The following is a 16,197-nucleotide window of genomic DNA, read 5'->3' on the forward strand; positions in this document are numbered from 1 at the left end:
CCTCTACGTGGCGCTAGTAGACTTCTGATACGCTCGCTGCCCTCGCTGAGCGCGCGCAAGCTTGTCAGACAACTACTAGCGCCAGTAGTGGTGGAAATTGGCGGCAGAATCGAGGGACATTTTGTGAACCACTTTTAGCAGCGTGTGTCAGGGGGCTCGTTAACTTTATGAACCTGGCCGCGGTTCGGCAGTTGTGATTATTTTTGCATAATTCGGTACTTGTCCACCAGACAGCTACGGGTCTGTAAGACAATTGTAAACAATAATGGCGGCATCCAGTATTCGAAAGAGAGGAGTGTAATCTTAGGTTAATCATGAGATGAGCGTGTCATGTTAAAAAAATGTGAGCAGAAGTTGCAGTTGAAAACATAGAATACCAAAAATAATGACAAATTATAAAATATATGAAACATATAAAGTAATATAAAATAAATAGAAGTCATAATAAACAGATGAGGTTGACGTTCGTAATGTTGACGCAACAGAATAATCGAAAATCGTTTGAACTTTGGGGTTGAACCTTTCAAAAACAATAAACTACACTTCGTAATTTTCGAAGTTGGTTAAAATATTGTGTCTCGCTTATTTAACAATTATAACAATATTTGCGTTAACGTTATGAATTTCAAGCTGCTAAAAGTTACGTTTTCATCAATCTAGATAATTTTCTCTTTTCGCGGCTTTGCTTTAGAACGTCCCTGAATATATAGATACCATTTGCTAGCTCAAATAGGCTTAACACAAGAAAATGTAATATCAAATACTACAATATTGATATGCTTAGTTTAAATTGCAATACAAATTGAGTTCACCCCAAGATATATAATCGGAAGTCACAACTAATATAAAATGTGTAAGATTTTGAAGATACGTGTTTCGAACACTGCGTTCCGTCATTATTGTTTACAATGGTCCTACATATCCGTAGCTGTCTGGTGGGCGAAAAACGAATTATGCTAAAATAATCACAAGCCTTAGCATTGCGGGAATAGGGCAGCCAGACCACCTATTATTCTTACACCATGTTCGCCGCACATGCATGAACTTGCGTAATTTTTCTTAATTAAAACGATTAAAAATTACCGATACTAAATTTTGGGAAAAACTCATAAAATTGATTCTTTCTTCTACATATCTTCAACGTGCTTCTTGCAAAGAGAAAAGTGTCTCAGAATTTTTCGGATATTTTCAAAACTTGAGATATCGAATTTTTTCAACTCATAATTTTAAAAAGCTCAACTAAACAAACAAAAATTTTTCATAAGATAAGGAACTAAAAATAAAGTATTTGAAAATTTTTCCAAAATATTTTCAGCTCAAAATTGACTATGTAAAAAACTTTGAGAAAATAAATTGAGCGTTTTAAAGATGCTACTGTCGCCTGTAAAAGATTTGATATATTCGTGTAAATATAAACGATACACGTTCATGTTTGTGATTGTAATTTATTTTTCCGTTGTGTGATTTCGGCGTATATATTTCTTGTACGGGATTTTCCTAACTTTTCCATTTCACGATGTGGACGGTACGATACCAACGTTTTACAGGCGATAGTTGTTGGTTATGTAGAACTTTTTTTACCGACGTGGTCAGTTGCTTGGTTGAAAACTGCTAATATCCCCCAAACCGGCCATACGCGGCAAATTGTTACGAAAAATAACCCAGGGTTATCAGTCTATGTATATCCTCAGTCACCGCCTAACCACTGTCGTTGCAATACCATCAAATAAGACTGCAGGTACACACACACACACACACACACATACACACACACACACTCATGCAAACATACATACAACTGATTTTTGGAGGTTAATTTTACTGCGCTTTACAGAATTGGATTCTTATTGAAAGAAATACAAAGTCTAAGACACCCAAGAATGTCATCGGCACTATATTGTAATAGTAGATACATTATGTACACAAATTGTCGCAGGCTGAATGTCGTCACCGCAGTTATTAAAAAGAACAATAATAATACCGAACTTGCAAAGTGTAGCCGGAAATTCGCAGTGAATGCGGTTTTACCTTGTCGAATACTGTCAACGCGTCGTTATTTCAGCACTCAACAAAATGAAACTATTAAAAGGACCTATATTCCGCTTATGGACTTTCCTGCAGAACCTGAGGCGGGAATCTTCCAACTGCTTAAATGCCTTCTAGCCTTCAAATTCGGTATTTCTAGAATCGACCAAGAATTTGACTTAAATGAATTCATAAACGGTTCACAACAAGTGTGTATTCATTTATTTCATTTTATTTTTCTTGGGAATACTCTTACGGTATTCAGTGAATAATGAATTAGAAGAACAAATCGACCAGCTTACATTTATTTATAAAATTTTCCTTTTTTGGGTAACTTTCATTTTTATACATTCCCATAGTTTATTCTGAGCAATACTCCCTTGTGTAGATTATCCATTGTTCCAGGCTGTATGCGTTGTATCAAACGCTTTGGCTAGAGAAGATTACGAAAGCTTGGACGGCCTCGTTACTCCGGACGCTATAGAGATTCTAAAAGGCAATATATCCCGAATGAGCGAGGAACAAAAAGCAGAGATTGCCCTGGACAGTAAAGAATTCCTATTCTGTTTTCCTAGCACCGTTAATATCCGGGATGGTGAGGATTAATAGCCCATCCTGGTAACATTATTTCTTTGTGACTTTGCAGTAAATTGAAGCAGATTTCAAAAAACTTTTATCGCCATTCTCTGAACAGAAAAAAGCAAGATTATTCCAGCTGCACTGTTCTAAATTTTGTTGAACTTAATCCATATTCAGCGTTCGAGTGCAACTGAAATTCATAAAGTCAAGATTATTTGTAATAATATTTCAAAAATCACAAAAATTGTATTAGTTCGTTCAATTATATTAGGTATGAAAGTCCAGCTGATGACACCTTAGGAGAAATCACTTTAATCGATTATTTTTTAGATGCTTTTTGGATGCTGACTCGAACGACATACTATAGTTCTTACACAATATTGTAGGCGATCAAGTTAAAAGATATCCACGACACGATTATTGATGGCAGAAAAATTGCCAGAAAAAGTTCTTGCTCGTGATAGAATGTTTGGAATTTCAGTCGTCACTACAAGTTCGCAGTTCCTTTCAGAATTACAGAAAAATCCGTTATTTAATGTTCAGAGGTTTCGATAATTACCACAATTCTGCTTAATTTTGCAAACAAAACTACTCTTTTCCATGTTTTGCTATAACAATGGACTTATGTTTTCATTCAAATTCAACTTTATTTACTTCAGTTACATTTTATAAGCTTTCATCACATCATTTTTCTTCATACCGAATTTCTCAACTGGACTATATACCCGATATATCCAAAAATTTCCAAGAAATATTGTCACCAAGGTGGTACTGGAATTTCTTTTTAACACTGTGTAATAATTTGTTATTTTTGTTCTCAAGTATGATTACATAGCTAATATTTAGACATGTACTATTTGATATCCTTTCTCATCTTTCGAAACCTGTTACAAAATATTCACAATCTTATTCTTACTCATTGTGGACACAATTGTTTCCAGATGAATCATCAAAGATTGTCGAAATACTGATGGTATACCATTTTTTACGAAATTGGAAAGGTTTACAAGAGCCCGGTGAAATTGCAGAATCAACATCCCCGATGCAACGGCTACAAATGACGCATGCAGCAATGATGGACCCGGATTATGCATTGCATGCTATTGTTTGTAACTACAGATTTGTCAGACACTATGGACATATGGATAGTACATGGCTTATTGATTTAGTTAATCAATTCAGACTGTGTGATGTGAAGAAATGAATGGTTTAATAGTTGCATATAGCAGTGAAGTTATCGATCAAGAACTGTTTATAAGATTGAAAATGCTACTTGATACATTTTTGTTTACAGCCATTAATTTGTTCAATTGCCATTTTCAACACAGATATAATAATTATTTACATCTGCGATAACTGAAGTAAGTTATTTTAATTTTTGTCATGTTAATAAATATATTCTCAAGTATAAGACTGCTCTTTTGATATTGAGCACTTGCCTTGATTGATATGCAGAGCACTATCTGACTTATAGATTTTTATAACAACTTTGCCCTCAGCATTCCAAGGGAAAGAAGTTATGAAGTGACACCATTTTTCCACAATTCTGCAAGCATGTTTTCACCACAGAACATACGTATAAAGAATATGATTGTCTATAGAAAAAAAGCCTAATTCGTGTGTAATTGCAATCTAACTTAAGATCAAGTGTGTAAAATAAATAAAACCGAAAATACGACCATTTGAATTAGGGTGTACTCTCGATTTTCAGCAATAATTGTTGAAATGAGTGGGAAAAAAATATGCAAAAAAAGCATGCCTCATTCGAACTGAAAACTTTGTTTCTTATGCATATGTTTTAAATTGAAAACTTTGCAGATTCAAAATTATTATTGGCTTATTCAGGGTTTTTGCCTCTCAGTAAATTTTAATGTAAATGATAAAATCTACCCTTATCTCAAGGTCGGCTGTCACTTGCGTATCCGTTTCATATACGTGAAATTTCAAATTTTTCATTTTCTAGTTAAAAAAATATTGTTTTCGGCATTTATATCGGACTAACATAAGACCATCCAATTAATCGATTAAAGGGGATCTACGATTAGTTACTTTTCTATTAATTGATTAATCGGTAGTAATAATTAACCGACTTTTTTAGATTAATCGAGTAATCGGAAAGACATTCGAACATGCCCTTGATCAAGACTGAAATAGATGCTTAATGAAACGAAGGAATTAAACTTTGTATAAGTTTGTTATTATTAAAAGTTCACCAACTAGCTTTTGGTTCAAAGGTTGTACATTGCAAAGCCTTAATGTTACTGATTTTCAGATTCAACGAAATCGTAGTGGGCAGTTTTCAGAGTACTCTGAAGAACAAAATTGTACCAACGATTTTTAAATTGTTTCTGTCGCATTGCTTTATTAAATGTTTGAATCTGTATAAGATGTCGAGTAGGCACAAATTTGGAGGAATTTAAAATTACTTTGAGCTCAGTTATGCATACTTTATTTGAACTATTCCCTAATTTTTGTTAACACTGTAAATTTTTCCAAAACTGAGTCAATTTAATGAGAGTACCTGATGACCTGTATACGAGGTATTCCATGCGAACTCGACAAATGATCTTTTTGCACCATTTTTTGTTCATAATTTTTCATACGATTGTCCTGATTCTGAATATGATTCCTGAATTATTTACGATTTTTATTGTAAACCGTTATGTTTTTATAGATTGTTAAAGGTGAAATAATGTGATTTGTATAAATTTCAAACAAATTCTCAAAAATTTATCGATCAAAGACGGTTGTTTAGGTCGTTTGAAAAGATTCTGGAAACCAGTAACACCACATTCACGAATTTTTACTTTTTTGAAATTGGTGTAATAAATATTTAAAAAAATAGTTTCCACTTTGGGAAATGGCTAAAATGATCGTCTTTGGTCGAGGAATTTTTGAGAATTTTTTTGAAATATTCAACAATGGCATATTTTTTTTTAACTTTAACAATTTGTTACATTCTCCAGATCTCATGTTCCCCTCTCACTGTTTTATAGTCACATTACACCCTGTATCCTCTCCTTATCTTCATCCAGCTGCCTTGGTTTCTGCACCGAGTTAGCAGGTTCATCTCTAAACTGTAACTAGCGAGTATCCTACATTTTCTAAACTCTTCACTTTCATCCTAATTTTAGCAAGAGTCACTTATAAATATATCTCTCCATGCCAATTCAAGACCTTTCCCTAAGTTGACTCCTTTACATTGACCACTGTTATAATTCAATTATATGATCATTAATAATAAACAAATTATACCATTTGAATTATCTACCTTCCTTAAAACCGATCCCTTCCTTCTATCATTTCCTGCATTGGGAGTAGCAGCACATAAATGTTTAATTGACGTGTATGAACCCCAAAACAGCCAAATAACACCTTGGCTAGGCGTAGATTAGATTTCGGTAGCTACTCATCGAAGTCTACACGATTTACTCTCTAACAAGTTTATAAAAAAATAATGGTTTGCGAGAAATATCTGAAATAATTAAAAACTTTTCAGTCAAGACAATAGTATAAAAAATGATGAACCAAACCAACAATGGTAAGGGAAAATCATTTGTTGAGTTGGCATGGAATACCCCATACACTACTGCAATTTTATAATATATGCATATATTAAATTTAATTGCATTGTTAATATCATCTGTACATAATCTTTGAATTTAATAATGTTATTTTCAATTGGTCATAACTCAACAGATATGAATAGGTGAATTTGATCGTCAATGAGAGAAATCGCAATTATATCTACTTGATGCTATTACATAACTTTGTAAATGCAGCCGAGTGTATTTGGGGCGACAGATCTGTTACCAAGATTTATCTATAGTTGACATGTTCACGTATTATTAATCAACTACGTATGTGAGGTGCAATTAAATTTCAATTCAGAGTTAGATTGGGTGTTTTGCAGTCTAGAGATAATTAAATCACTTTTAACCATTTTTTGATGGATATCTGGGTGTGTGTATAGATTTTCACAAAAATCGATCGTGCCGCTTCTGAGTTATTAACATGAATTATTTACTTTTTTTCGGCTATAACGCAAAAATGATTCCCTAAAATATATATTTTTATAATATTAAGTTTGATGGCTCCGAATTTTTGAGCAGAATGATTGTTTGTTTGTTTATTTTTTTTTTTTTTCCCTATTAAATCACAATTTATTCTCATTCCAAAGTTACAAGTATCAGAATTGAGTTCATACAAAGAGTAACGGTTGTACGTACGCAAACGCGGAAGCGATTATAATAAAATTTGATTCGTCAGTTTGGCTTCATTTCGTTTGAAACTGACTACATTTTGAACAAAATCGGCAGAGGTATTCTTGAGTTATTTGCAAAGATAGAAATTTACGATCATCGATTTCGGACCATCCTGAAGCAAATGTTGCGTTCAATGAAGTCGTATTGAAATGATCAGTGGGATTACTGATGTGAAGTTGAACACACGTTGGGAACGTTTTGCTGCTAACGTTTACCTATACCGCCTTATCGTTTGATCTGTTAAACAATACCGTTTTGACAAGACGTTTTTCACCATTGGCATTTGGTCGCTGGTCAGTCCAGAGTTAAACTGACGAACAGCTGTAACAAATTAGGAAAAATGTGACTTTAAATTTTACAGAAACTTTGATACATAATATACAATGAAAATGAAGGTAACTCTTCACTTACATGATTGAACTCGATCGAACAATTCTTTAACTGGTATCTTCTCAGTAATGTGTTTGGTTAACTCTGTCACATAATTTCCGAAGGGCGCTTTTTTTGATTCAAAAGATTCACGATAAGTACACGTAGAATATGCTTCTATCAGATTATCATTGCATTTGTATTCAAATACTTCAGGTATTTCGTCATAAATGGCTTCGTTTGAGTCTCTAGAAATGATTAAATCAGCACATTATTACCTCCACTTATTTGTATTCTAACTAATAGTTGATGATAGCAATTGCGGTATCAAGACAAGCCCATTTTCTGCCCTTACTTGTCTGGTGTTGTCAGACACATATCAAGTACAACAACTAGGAGCGCAGGATTGCGGGGAAGTGTCCACTGTAAAATTTGATTTCTCGAAATAGCGTGCCGTCTGAGGTACTGTTTAGGGATATCAGTAGGCATCAAGAAGGGTTCATGCAACTCGAACCCATGACCAGCAAACATGAAAAATCCTATATGTGATGGAAAATGAATTCATGATTACCAAAGTACCTACATTAGTCAATTTCAAATCTTACCATATACACCCTCTTTCAATGATATAGAGAATTTTTGGATTTTCTCTGTCATCTCAGCGAGACTTGCATTACGTAGGCAGGTAACGTAGAAGCCAATTGTTTCCAGTTTTTTCTTTATCTCTTCAACGTCAGCCACCGGCTTATACAATTTTTTATAACTTTTATACTTACGGTTACCGATAAGCAATGCAACTTTATATAAAGCTTTCTCAGGTGGGTGCTCTACCTGTTTCAACAGATCAATCAAATTTGCCCAAGGCAATGTTAGTATCACAACGTTATCGACACAGCTATACTTTTTACTTTCAATCTCTTTAGACTTATGTGCTCAGTTTATTACACGAAATTAAATGTTTCAAAATATGAGATCAAGTAGAAGATTCCGATAAAACAATAAGTCAATTGGTAACATCAAGATGATTGGTTTCCTTATTTGATTTTTTTCTCTAAATATATTGAATCACTGTAAAACAATGTTGTTTTTTAGATTAACAACTCATAGTGAGAAAGTTGTAGATATTAGTACGGTCTTCCTCATCGTTTCAACACATATGTTTGTGCCACATGTGCAGTACTTTGGCATTAAATACCTATCCCTAATGGAAGTTCGAATTTCGTTTAAAGCATCCGATCGGAATGAGAGAGTACCGAGTTGATTAATAGTGTTAACAGAAATGACTGGTAAATTGTGTGAACAGGTTAAATTTACATATAAACATGACTAATCATTTATTAAACATTGAATATCCGTATCATCTCCGAGTAATTCCTCTTTGGAACAAAAATAAATCTTATCTTCAGGTTTCCTTGATGACCACAGTAATGAAATTTTGTAATTCAAAGCAAAACAAAAGTATTCAATGAAATACCGCTCTCAGATTTTGGGTTGATAGAAATTAACTCCACCAGTTCTTTGCTACAATTCAAGAGAACGTATATTATAAGTGATAGATGAGAAAAAACTGAAATTCCAAATCCTCAGATTATGTAACTGGATAATAGAAATCAAACAGAAATAAAATTTCGGATTAAAAAAAATTACAATTTTTTGTCATTTTTGAATTTTAAAATTCAAAACAAAATTCTCTAAAAGTTGTAATGTTCTAGGTTTTCCAGATGACAACTCTGACGAATTGAACTTTTCTATTGTTTTCCTGCTTCTACAATTTCTGTGACCGTTAAACCTCTCAACAATAATCTTTCAGACTGATTAATGGTTCTTTAAAAAAACATTTTACGCATCAACATTGCTCACCGTTAATTTACTGCATGCTGTCAAAGATGCCAAACCATACCCATTTGATACCTCACAACGATATCGTCCTGTATCTTCGAATTGAAAATTAAGCAACTGCAAATTTCATGTGATTAATAAATTGGGCTTGTTCATCTACTAGCCAATATGGTATTTTTAATTTATAATGCTTAATAATGTCATTCAACTTACCCGTAAAGTATTCTGTGTTTTTCCCTTCAGTAACTTGTCATCTTTATACCACTGATACTTTAGACTTGGGTCCGGTTTTACCTGACAGCTCAAGGTATGGTCTTCACCTATCTTCACTTCGGCAGGTAACGGATGTTCTGTTATTTCTGGAGGCATGGCTTTTATTGAAAGAGAGACATATTCTGAATATTTTTCTCTGAGACAAATACCGTCGCTTGTGCGTTGTTCAACTCTGCACCGATACTCGCCTTCTTGATCAGGACTGAAAGAATGGGTGGCGAAACTTTTATTCAACAGCTGAACAAAAGCATGAGGTACTTTGTTTGAATTTTTTAATAATTGTCCACTTTTATATTATAATATGGATACAGCACAAAGAATATAAAAAAGAAATGCAAACGGTGTTATAGCGTGGCTTGCTTACTTAGTTATAAGTATGCTAAGGGTGCTCGATGTTTCATTCTCCAAGTCAATGTTTCCATGACGCCACTGTAATTTTGGGACTGGTATGCCTCTTGCTTTACAGACAATTTTGAATGTGTCATTTAGTGCAAGTTTGTACGATTGTTGCTTGGCATTTGGCTGTTCGGTGATTTCCAGATCGACTGATGAAAAATTGTTTGATGTTTACATAAAAAAACATTAGGAGGAAAACGCTTATTATTTTGCAATTTGAGAACGACTTTGGAGGAGTTACATTTTCAAAATCTAAGTATATTCTCGTTTATTACGGTTTTACGAATTTTGTATAATCCCAAGTAGCAAACATGAATATTTTTTCTCAACATGCGTCGTTACGTTAACGTCACAAACTTCAACATGATGAAATAATTAATCTATTGATCAAATTTGATTATGTATACTTAGTACAACCTGTCACATGAATTATTGTTCAGTTTAAATATATGTAAGTTTTGTGGTTTGAGTATTGGATCAATTATTTAAATAGAAACAGGATTCTACATAACTACAAGAATAAACTATAACCAAAGAACAAATTAGTTATCTACCTGGCCCAAAAAGAATATACAGTGCATCATAAAGCTCGCAATCTTCAAGAATGTGACATAATTTTCCAACCCGATATAATCTATTGTTTAACTCCAGCAATAAAGTTTGCGCTGGCGATGCTTCGCTGTTTGTTTCTAGCCGATACATCCATCGTTTGCTGCGCAAAAAAATTGTTAGGAATAACAATGACAGTAGCAATGAATATATTTTAAGTATAGAAATAATGATACTTTGTTGATGTCGTGTTTGTTGTATAATAATAATGTTATTTTCATTATTTTTACCTGAATGTAGATGATGGATTTTTAATTGAGGATTCTTCTACCAAGTAATTTGCTACTGTTTTCCATGCAAAGTTTTTATTCAATTCCTTTGTCAATTCCGACAAAACGTCGTAGTCTAACTCTTCTAAAGGAAGATCTTCGTCGTACATTGCCAGGTAAGTATACGAAATACTATATCAAAATTTAAGCTTCAAATCGAAGTTCGATAGTTTCATCACACTGTCATTGACTATCATTTCTTGGTATGCACGCTATGTAATCGGAAATAACTTTTACTGGGTCACCGCCGTCTAAATCATTGCCAAATCCAGTAAGCGTGATTTCTAAAGTTGCAAAGTATGCAGGGTACTCGTACTTTTCCTTGCTGTTTCTGGGAAGTCCCCCACTACCCCGGATTTTTTATCGCGGCATGTTTACGAGATAACGTGTTTCACGGCTCCTGCCGATAAAGAAGCTACCGGATCGTTAACAAAATTTTTTATAGCTCCAAGCCGTTGCCTGAAGAATCAGTCATATCCAAGCCCACTTTAGTTGTCGAGTACTGGGGATTGATTCTGTACAACCCCCTGACACTCACCAATCGTATACCAAAAAATTGTACGCGTTTTGTCCCCGTTTTTTAGTTCCTCTACGTGGCGCTTGTAGACTTCTGACACACTCGCTGCCCTCGCTGACCGGGCGCAAGCTCGTCAGGTAACTACTAGCGCCACTAGTGGTGGAAATTGGCGGCAGAATCGAGGGACATTTTGCGAACCACTTTTAGCAGCGTGTGTCAGGGGGCTGATTCTGTAGTTTCACTTTTAACATTTCCCACCATCCAAGCATTCTGATTGGTTGACTAAACTTTTCGAATCAATCAGAATTTTGGATGGTGGGAAATTTCAAAAGAGAATTTACAAAATCGATTCCCTGGTGACGATCTGAATACCGTTGACTGAGGATATATATATGTATATATATACCCGGGGTCCTTGAATTACCCTGGATACTCCGTCTCTCCCACTCTGCAATCATTAGCTGAGAGACGGCCCACAGTTTTGCGAGGTTGACGGCATGCGCATCTATCGCCAGTAGTATATGATTTGAAGCTGATACCAATACGAATTCGAATCTGCAGCTCCTCGAACATCTGATACGTAACAAGTTAGTGTCGTTTTTCCCAGGTTCATTGGAAACGAATGACGAAATTGGTAATTAATTAGAAAGAAATCGAGATGAAATCAGAAATAATCGTCATTTGGACCCAAATCATATTTATTTTGTTTCGGATACAATTTCGAATTCACCGCTAGTCGACATAACCCACAAATTAGATGTTCTGGTTCAATCGAGTTGTGTTCGCTTATTTTTTTAGACTCGATCAATCGATGCATCGATTATTTTTAGCGTTAGTGGCCATCGCTGTTTTCCATCGACGCATAGTTTGTAAACATCTTCCATATGGTTGGAATCTGAGTCTCCTAGGACCGAACTGCTTGCAGCGTATAGCAATAACAAGCTCCGCATCAACTGCGGGTGAGGTTGAAGAATACCAATTTGTAGGGTTATTTTTATTACTTCGTAAAGTGGTACTGCGTGTTGATTGTGCAAACGATGCGCAAGCAATTCACATCGTAATTTGCAGAGTATTTTCAAAGCTACACGCCTAAGACGATGTTTAATAGTGGCTTGCTGAAATTCAGTACCCCATTTTCAATTTCGACTTATAGCAAAGCGAGCAAACTCGTAAATAATTTATCACGATATTCTTTCGATTCGAGCCACACGCAAAAGTTCTAACGTAATTTCCGACGATTTAGTTCGACCACGGGCGTCAACGTTACGAACCTGGCCGATTACTCTTTAGAAGCGTCGTATTATAATTGAAACGCAGATTTGAATGGCGAACCGCGCATGCTGCCGCGCTAGTGGACACTAGAGTCCATAGGGAAATCTGCTGGGAACGTCGTATAGCGACATCTGTGTCGTACGTGCGAAAGCTAAGCAAAGGCCAACTGCAACTGGCAGCGACGTGTGGCGGAGAATCAGAACACCGGAATAGGGATGTTGATCAGTTCTTCGTGTGGCCATCTAGAAGGCAGTGGCGTTCATTTTTTTAACATTTTCATTGGTGCGGTCGGTATAACAAACGTGGGAATAGTATAGTTGCAAGTCAAAAATCCAGTGCCGAGCCATCATGGCGAACCCTCGGAAATTCAGTGAAAAGATAGCTCTTTTGAATCAGAAACAGGCGGAGGAAACTGCCGCGTTCGAGGCAATCATGCGAGAGGTTTCCGACGTCACGAGCAGAGTAAGAGATTTCTTTTATTTTCACTCGGACACGTCTGCCGTGTATCCTCTAACCCGGACATTAAAACGTAAACAACGAACCTCTTACACCTCCTCTCTAGTATTGGTTGGTGCGTGTTATATGCAGCGAGCGCGCCGTAGCTACATGATATCTATAGACGTATCGTATTCGTACATACTTTTCACTCATGCTCACGCACAGTCCGAACCGCCTCACACCATTTCGCAACGAATGTAGCCAATGTTCGATGATTGTTGCTTCGATTTTTTTTCCGCGCCTCATTGTCAAGAGGTTCCAATAGTTGTTTCATTGTCACGATAGGAAATAAAGAATAAGAAAAGAATCAGACAAATACCAACCGTTGCCGTCGAATCTTCGTTATTACACGGCCATCCGTCGCCTGTCTGTCTCCACGTTACTTTCCTATATTATTATTGTAACTATTATTATTTTGTTTTTCATTCTCTGTTTACATCAGTTTTCTTTTCCACACCTTTTTCACGCGACGATTACGTCTGCTTCTGCGAGAGCTCGCGCCCAGCTCCCATGTGTATGTTTTTGCTCCTTTATCTCTCCTTCTTTTTCTCTCTCTCTCTCTTTCTCTCTCTCTCTCTCCCTCCCCACTTCTTCCGGTTACATGTATCTTGCTATGGGTATGTTTCACGGTTCGGACTCGACCCCATCGCCAACCACCGTCGGCGCCTGAAACGAGAATGTACCTCCTACGTTGCATCCGAAAAACGTTCGTTCGATCTTCCCACTTGTGACAATTGACAATCGGCGGTAAACGTAATGTGACATCTGCCGCGTGATTGCGTGTCTCTCTCATTTTCGCTTCGTTCGAGGCCTCTGCAAATGCGACTTATCGTACACGCGTATACATACGTACAGACGCACCTATAGCATCACACGAGTAGGAGACGTACTTACCAACACACGCGTCCGCTTCTCCCTCCGTTTACCAACGAATGCATGCGTACACCTATACATGTAGATCAGCGCACAATACAACACACGTGTTCACACAGTGCACGCGACAGGTTTGTGCATTAGCAGCGTGTACGTATTTGTGTGCAGGCAGCAGACAGATATGTATATATACGGTAGATACATATCGTACCTCATAATCCGATAAACACTCCGAGAGGCACATTTCATTATTTACACAAATGTCAAAATAGTACTCCGGCAATGCCGCATAACTTGACCCAACACGTTCGCAACAAACGTCTGTGGACATTATTTATTGCGATTTCGCATTGCATCTATAATAGTACTACTCTATTATGTAAGCTTTATTTAATGATGTTTATTCGTTGCGATTAGTGCTTTTTTTTCTTAAACCTTTTTCACACAATCTTTTATTATGTTATGTATGTTGTCAAAAGATCTTGCTCATATCAATTTATATTATTCTTTAATTGGTTTGATTTCGTTGTTTGTTTCGTTTTGATTTTTTCAAGTTTTATTTTATTTTGTTTTTATCGGTCTCTCTCTCTCTCGCTCGCTCTCTTTCTCTTCCTCTTCCTCTTCCGTCACCTTAAATCGTGCTGTCGTGTCGAGGCCCGTGTATTTATACATTGCTTATATATATGTATATCTGTATGTATACACTATCAGTATAGATTTATTTATTGTATCTACTTTTATGTTTACGTCAGGATTTTTCAGCTTTTTATTCTATTGAATAATATGTCGTTATTGGTCGGTGATACGATGTTTATTTTTCATTTTACACAACGTCGTTGCGTTGAAATTCCTCCCCCCTCCGCCCCAACCCATAAAAAAAAATCGTACGGACATAAAATTGTTATTATATTAATGATGTTACCATTGCGTGATTGTCTGCGAAATATGCGTAACGAAGATAGATTTCCGTCAAGAATTGTCGTCTGTAAACAAACAAAAATTTCATCGCTGAATATGAGAGACAGCTACGTATGAGAAATGAAATGAAATGAGATAATTTAAAAACGGCAATAATTTATTGTATTATGCATGAATTATACGGGTATACTTCATGGGAATGCGTAGGCATGTGGATTCATCACGAATTAAGACGTTCGATCACTTTTCGCGAAGACAATAGATTATACATTTCCGTTCGTAACTCGTAAGCTACCCAGTTGTGGGAACATCTGTATCATACGTTGGGGTTTTTTTTTTTTTTTTTTCGTTTTACCGTCACAAACTGTAATGTGTGTTAAAAAATTTTGGCACAGACATCTATTAGATGAAGTAATTTTTAGTCAATTACTCAACTGTTCGTGGTATGGGGGAAAATTATTCAAGTTTATGAATACATATACGTGTACATGAAAATACAACGTAATGTATAGCCGTATAGAATATTATGATTATACGTTGAGAAAAAACGTTTGCTAGACTTGCGGCAATAATCATTTTTTATTTATTTGCTTGGTAATGATAAATCTGACACTTTTACAACTATCACAAGTATTGTTTGATTTGGTGAAATCGCTTTTTCTCGTAGCTACAATATTACGAATTATTTAGTTGAATTAAGAACATTTTCTATGATTCGCAAAAATATATTTCAACGGGTTGACAACAGAATATTTTACAGGGAAAAAATTATGAATTTTATCGAAAAGTTAGAAATTGATTTCAAGCAATTGACACTCGTCAAAGCCAAGTGTATATATTCTGTGAGTTGAACGACGTTCGTTAACACAACCACTTACAAATATCGAAATGCAGTCTTTTGGATAATTTTGCCGTGGGTCAGAATTTTCGAAAAAGTCGATAGTCCCGCAGACTAAGACTTCATTTCGATATTTGTAAGTGGTTGTGCCAACTTGACGAACGTAGTTGAACATATATTAGGAGGTGTAAAATCGACTAAATATTTCATCAACAGCCAGTAATGAATTAATTTTATTGGATTAACTGCAATTTTTTAAATACTTTTGAATAGTTCTTCATTTCATACTTGGAAGTAAACATTTCTTTTTTTGTAACAAAGATTAGTTGGAAGTTTGCCGTTGCGTTGAATCAAGTGCATCCAAAGTCGAAGTATTTTTTTCTCACCGTAGCACCAAACATCGTTATTGTACAAAGATAACGCTGGTCAACAGTGGTTTTGATGCCCTTGATATTTGACCGGTCTTAGAAAGATTTAATGTCAATGACCCTAGAAGTACGCGTAGTTTTTCAAAATTGGCTCTAGTTATTTATTTTATCGACATTTTCATTCATGACTCGAAAAAGCAATATTTGGATGAAAAATTCCATTTCTTTTCTTTATAATATCCTAGTTTGATCAAAAAAAAAAAAAAAAAATACCGTCTGTAGCTTTGGT

General features: G+C 35.5%; 3 protein-coding genes and 1 long non-coding RNA gene across 14 annotated transcripts in view; 2 read left to right on the plus strand and 2 right to left on the minus strand.

Moving 5' to 3' along the window:
* The first annotated feature begins 1,749 nt into the window (after nucleotides 1-1,749).
* On the plus strand, nucleotides 1,750-6,578 carry LOC124223493 (m-AAA protease-interacting protein 1, mitochondrial). 3 transcript variants are annotated; one of them, XM_069137620.1, is made up of 4 exons: nucleotides 1,750-2,175; nucleotides 2,291-2,355; nucleotides 2,431-2,620; nucleotides 3,546-6,578. In XM_069137620.1, the coding sequence occupies exons 1-4, from the start codon at nucleotides 1,881-1,883 to the stop codon at nucleotides 3,806-3,808; spliced, it is 813 nt and encodes a 270-aa protein (XP_068993721.1). In that variant the 5' UTR covers nucleotides 1,750-1,880; the 3' UTR covers nucleotides 3,809-6,578. The 3 variants fall into 3 exon arrangements, with proteins under 3 accessions (XP_068993721.1, XP_046491455.1, XP_046491454.1); XM_046635499.2 differs by lacking the exon at nucleotides 2,291-2,355 and having other exon boundaries at nucleotides 1,751-2,175; nucleotides 2,414-2,620; XM_046635498.2 differs by lacking the exon at nucleotides 2,291-2,355 and having other exon boundaries at nucleotides 1,755-2,234.
* On the minus strand, nucleotides 4,780-11,122 carry LOC124223492 (mucosa-associated lymphoid tissue lymphoma translocation protein 1). The gene is made up of 9 exons (XM_046635497.2): nucleotides 10,586-11,122; nucleotides 10,301-10,458; nucleotides 9,715-9,895; nucleotides 9,291-9,552; nucleotides 9,099-9,194; nucleotides 7,844-8,069; nucleotides 7,594-7,777; nucleotides 7,281-7,486; nucleotides 4,780-7,190 (listed from the first exon to the last, which is right to left on the minus strand). The coding sequence occupies exons 1-9, from the start codon at nucleotides 10,732-10,734 to the stop codon at nucleotides 7,081-7,083; spliced, it is 1,572 nt and encodes a 523-aa protein (XP_046491453.1). The 5' UTR covers nucleotides 10,735-11,122; the 3' UTR covers nucleotides 4,780-7,080.
* Nucleotides 11,123-11,854: 732 nt separating this feature from the next.
* LOC124222854 (uncharacterized) lies at nucleotides 11,855-14,174 on the minus strand. Its single transcript, XR_006884133.2, has 3 exons — nucleotides 13,806-14,174; nucleotides 13,369-13,724; nucleotides 11,855-13,298 (listed from the first exon to the last, which is right to left on the minus strand). It is a non-coding gene; the product is annotated as an uncharacterized lncRNA (long non-coding RNA).
* The window catches only part of Crtc (CREB-regulated transcription coactivator), a 56,949-nt gene continuing 53,381 nt past the window's right edge, over nucleotides 12,630-16,197 (plus strand). For all 9 annotated transcript variants that reach the window (XM_046634233.2, XM_046634238.2, XM_069137613.1 and 6 more), the window contains exon 1: nucleotides 12,630-12,875. In XM_046634233.2, coding sequence (XP_046490189.1) covers nucleotides 12,762-12,875 — 114 coding nt within the window. In that variant the 5' untranslated portion in view covers nucleotides 12,630-12,761. The remainder of the gene's footprint in view (nucleotides 12,876-16,197) is intronic.

This window comes from Neodiprion pinetum, chromosome 7 (assembly GCF_021155775.2).
Source record: "Neodiprion pinetum isolate iyNeoPine1 chromosome 7, iyNeoPine1.2, whole genome shotgun sequence".
Classification (NCBI taxonomy): domain Eukaryota; kingdom Metazoa; phylum Arthropoda; class Insecta; order Hymenoptera; family Diprionidae; genus Neodiprion; species Neodiprion pinetum.

Bases quoted from the DNA above. Each gene is read 5' to 3' on its own strand.
- LOC124223493 (XM_069137620.1), top strand. From the start codon at position 1,881: ATGTCATCGGCACTATATTGTAATAGTAGATACATTATGTACACAAAT. The intron at 2,356-2,430 runs GTAACTTTCATT...CCATTGTTCCAG, and splicing joins ATAAAATTTTCCTTTTTTGG to GCTGTATGCGTTGTATCAAA. The intron at 2,621-3,545 runs GTGAGGATTAAT...AATTGTTTCCAG, and splicing joins CACCGTTAATATCCGGGATG to ATGAATCATCAAAGATTGTC.
- LOC124223492 (XM_046635497.2), bottom strand. From the start codon at position 10,734: ATGTACGACGAAGATCTTCCTTTAGAAGAGTTAGACTACGACGTTTTG. The intron at 10,459-10,585 runs GTAAAAATAATG...TTTTTTGCGCAG, and splicing joins AATCCATCATCTACATTCAG to CAAACGATGGATGTATCGGC. The intron at 7,191-7,280 runs GTAAGTGAAGAG...AATTTGTTACAG, and splicing joins GTTCGATCGAGTTCAATCAT to CTGTTCGTCAGTTTAACTCT.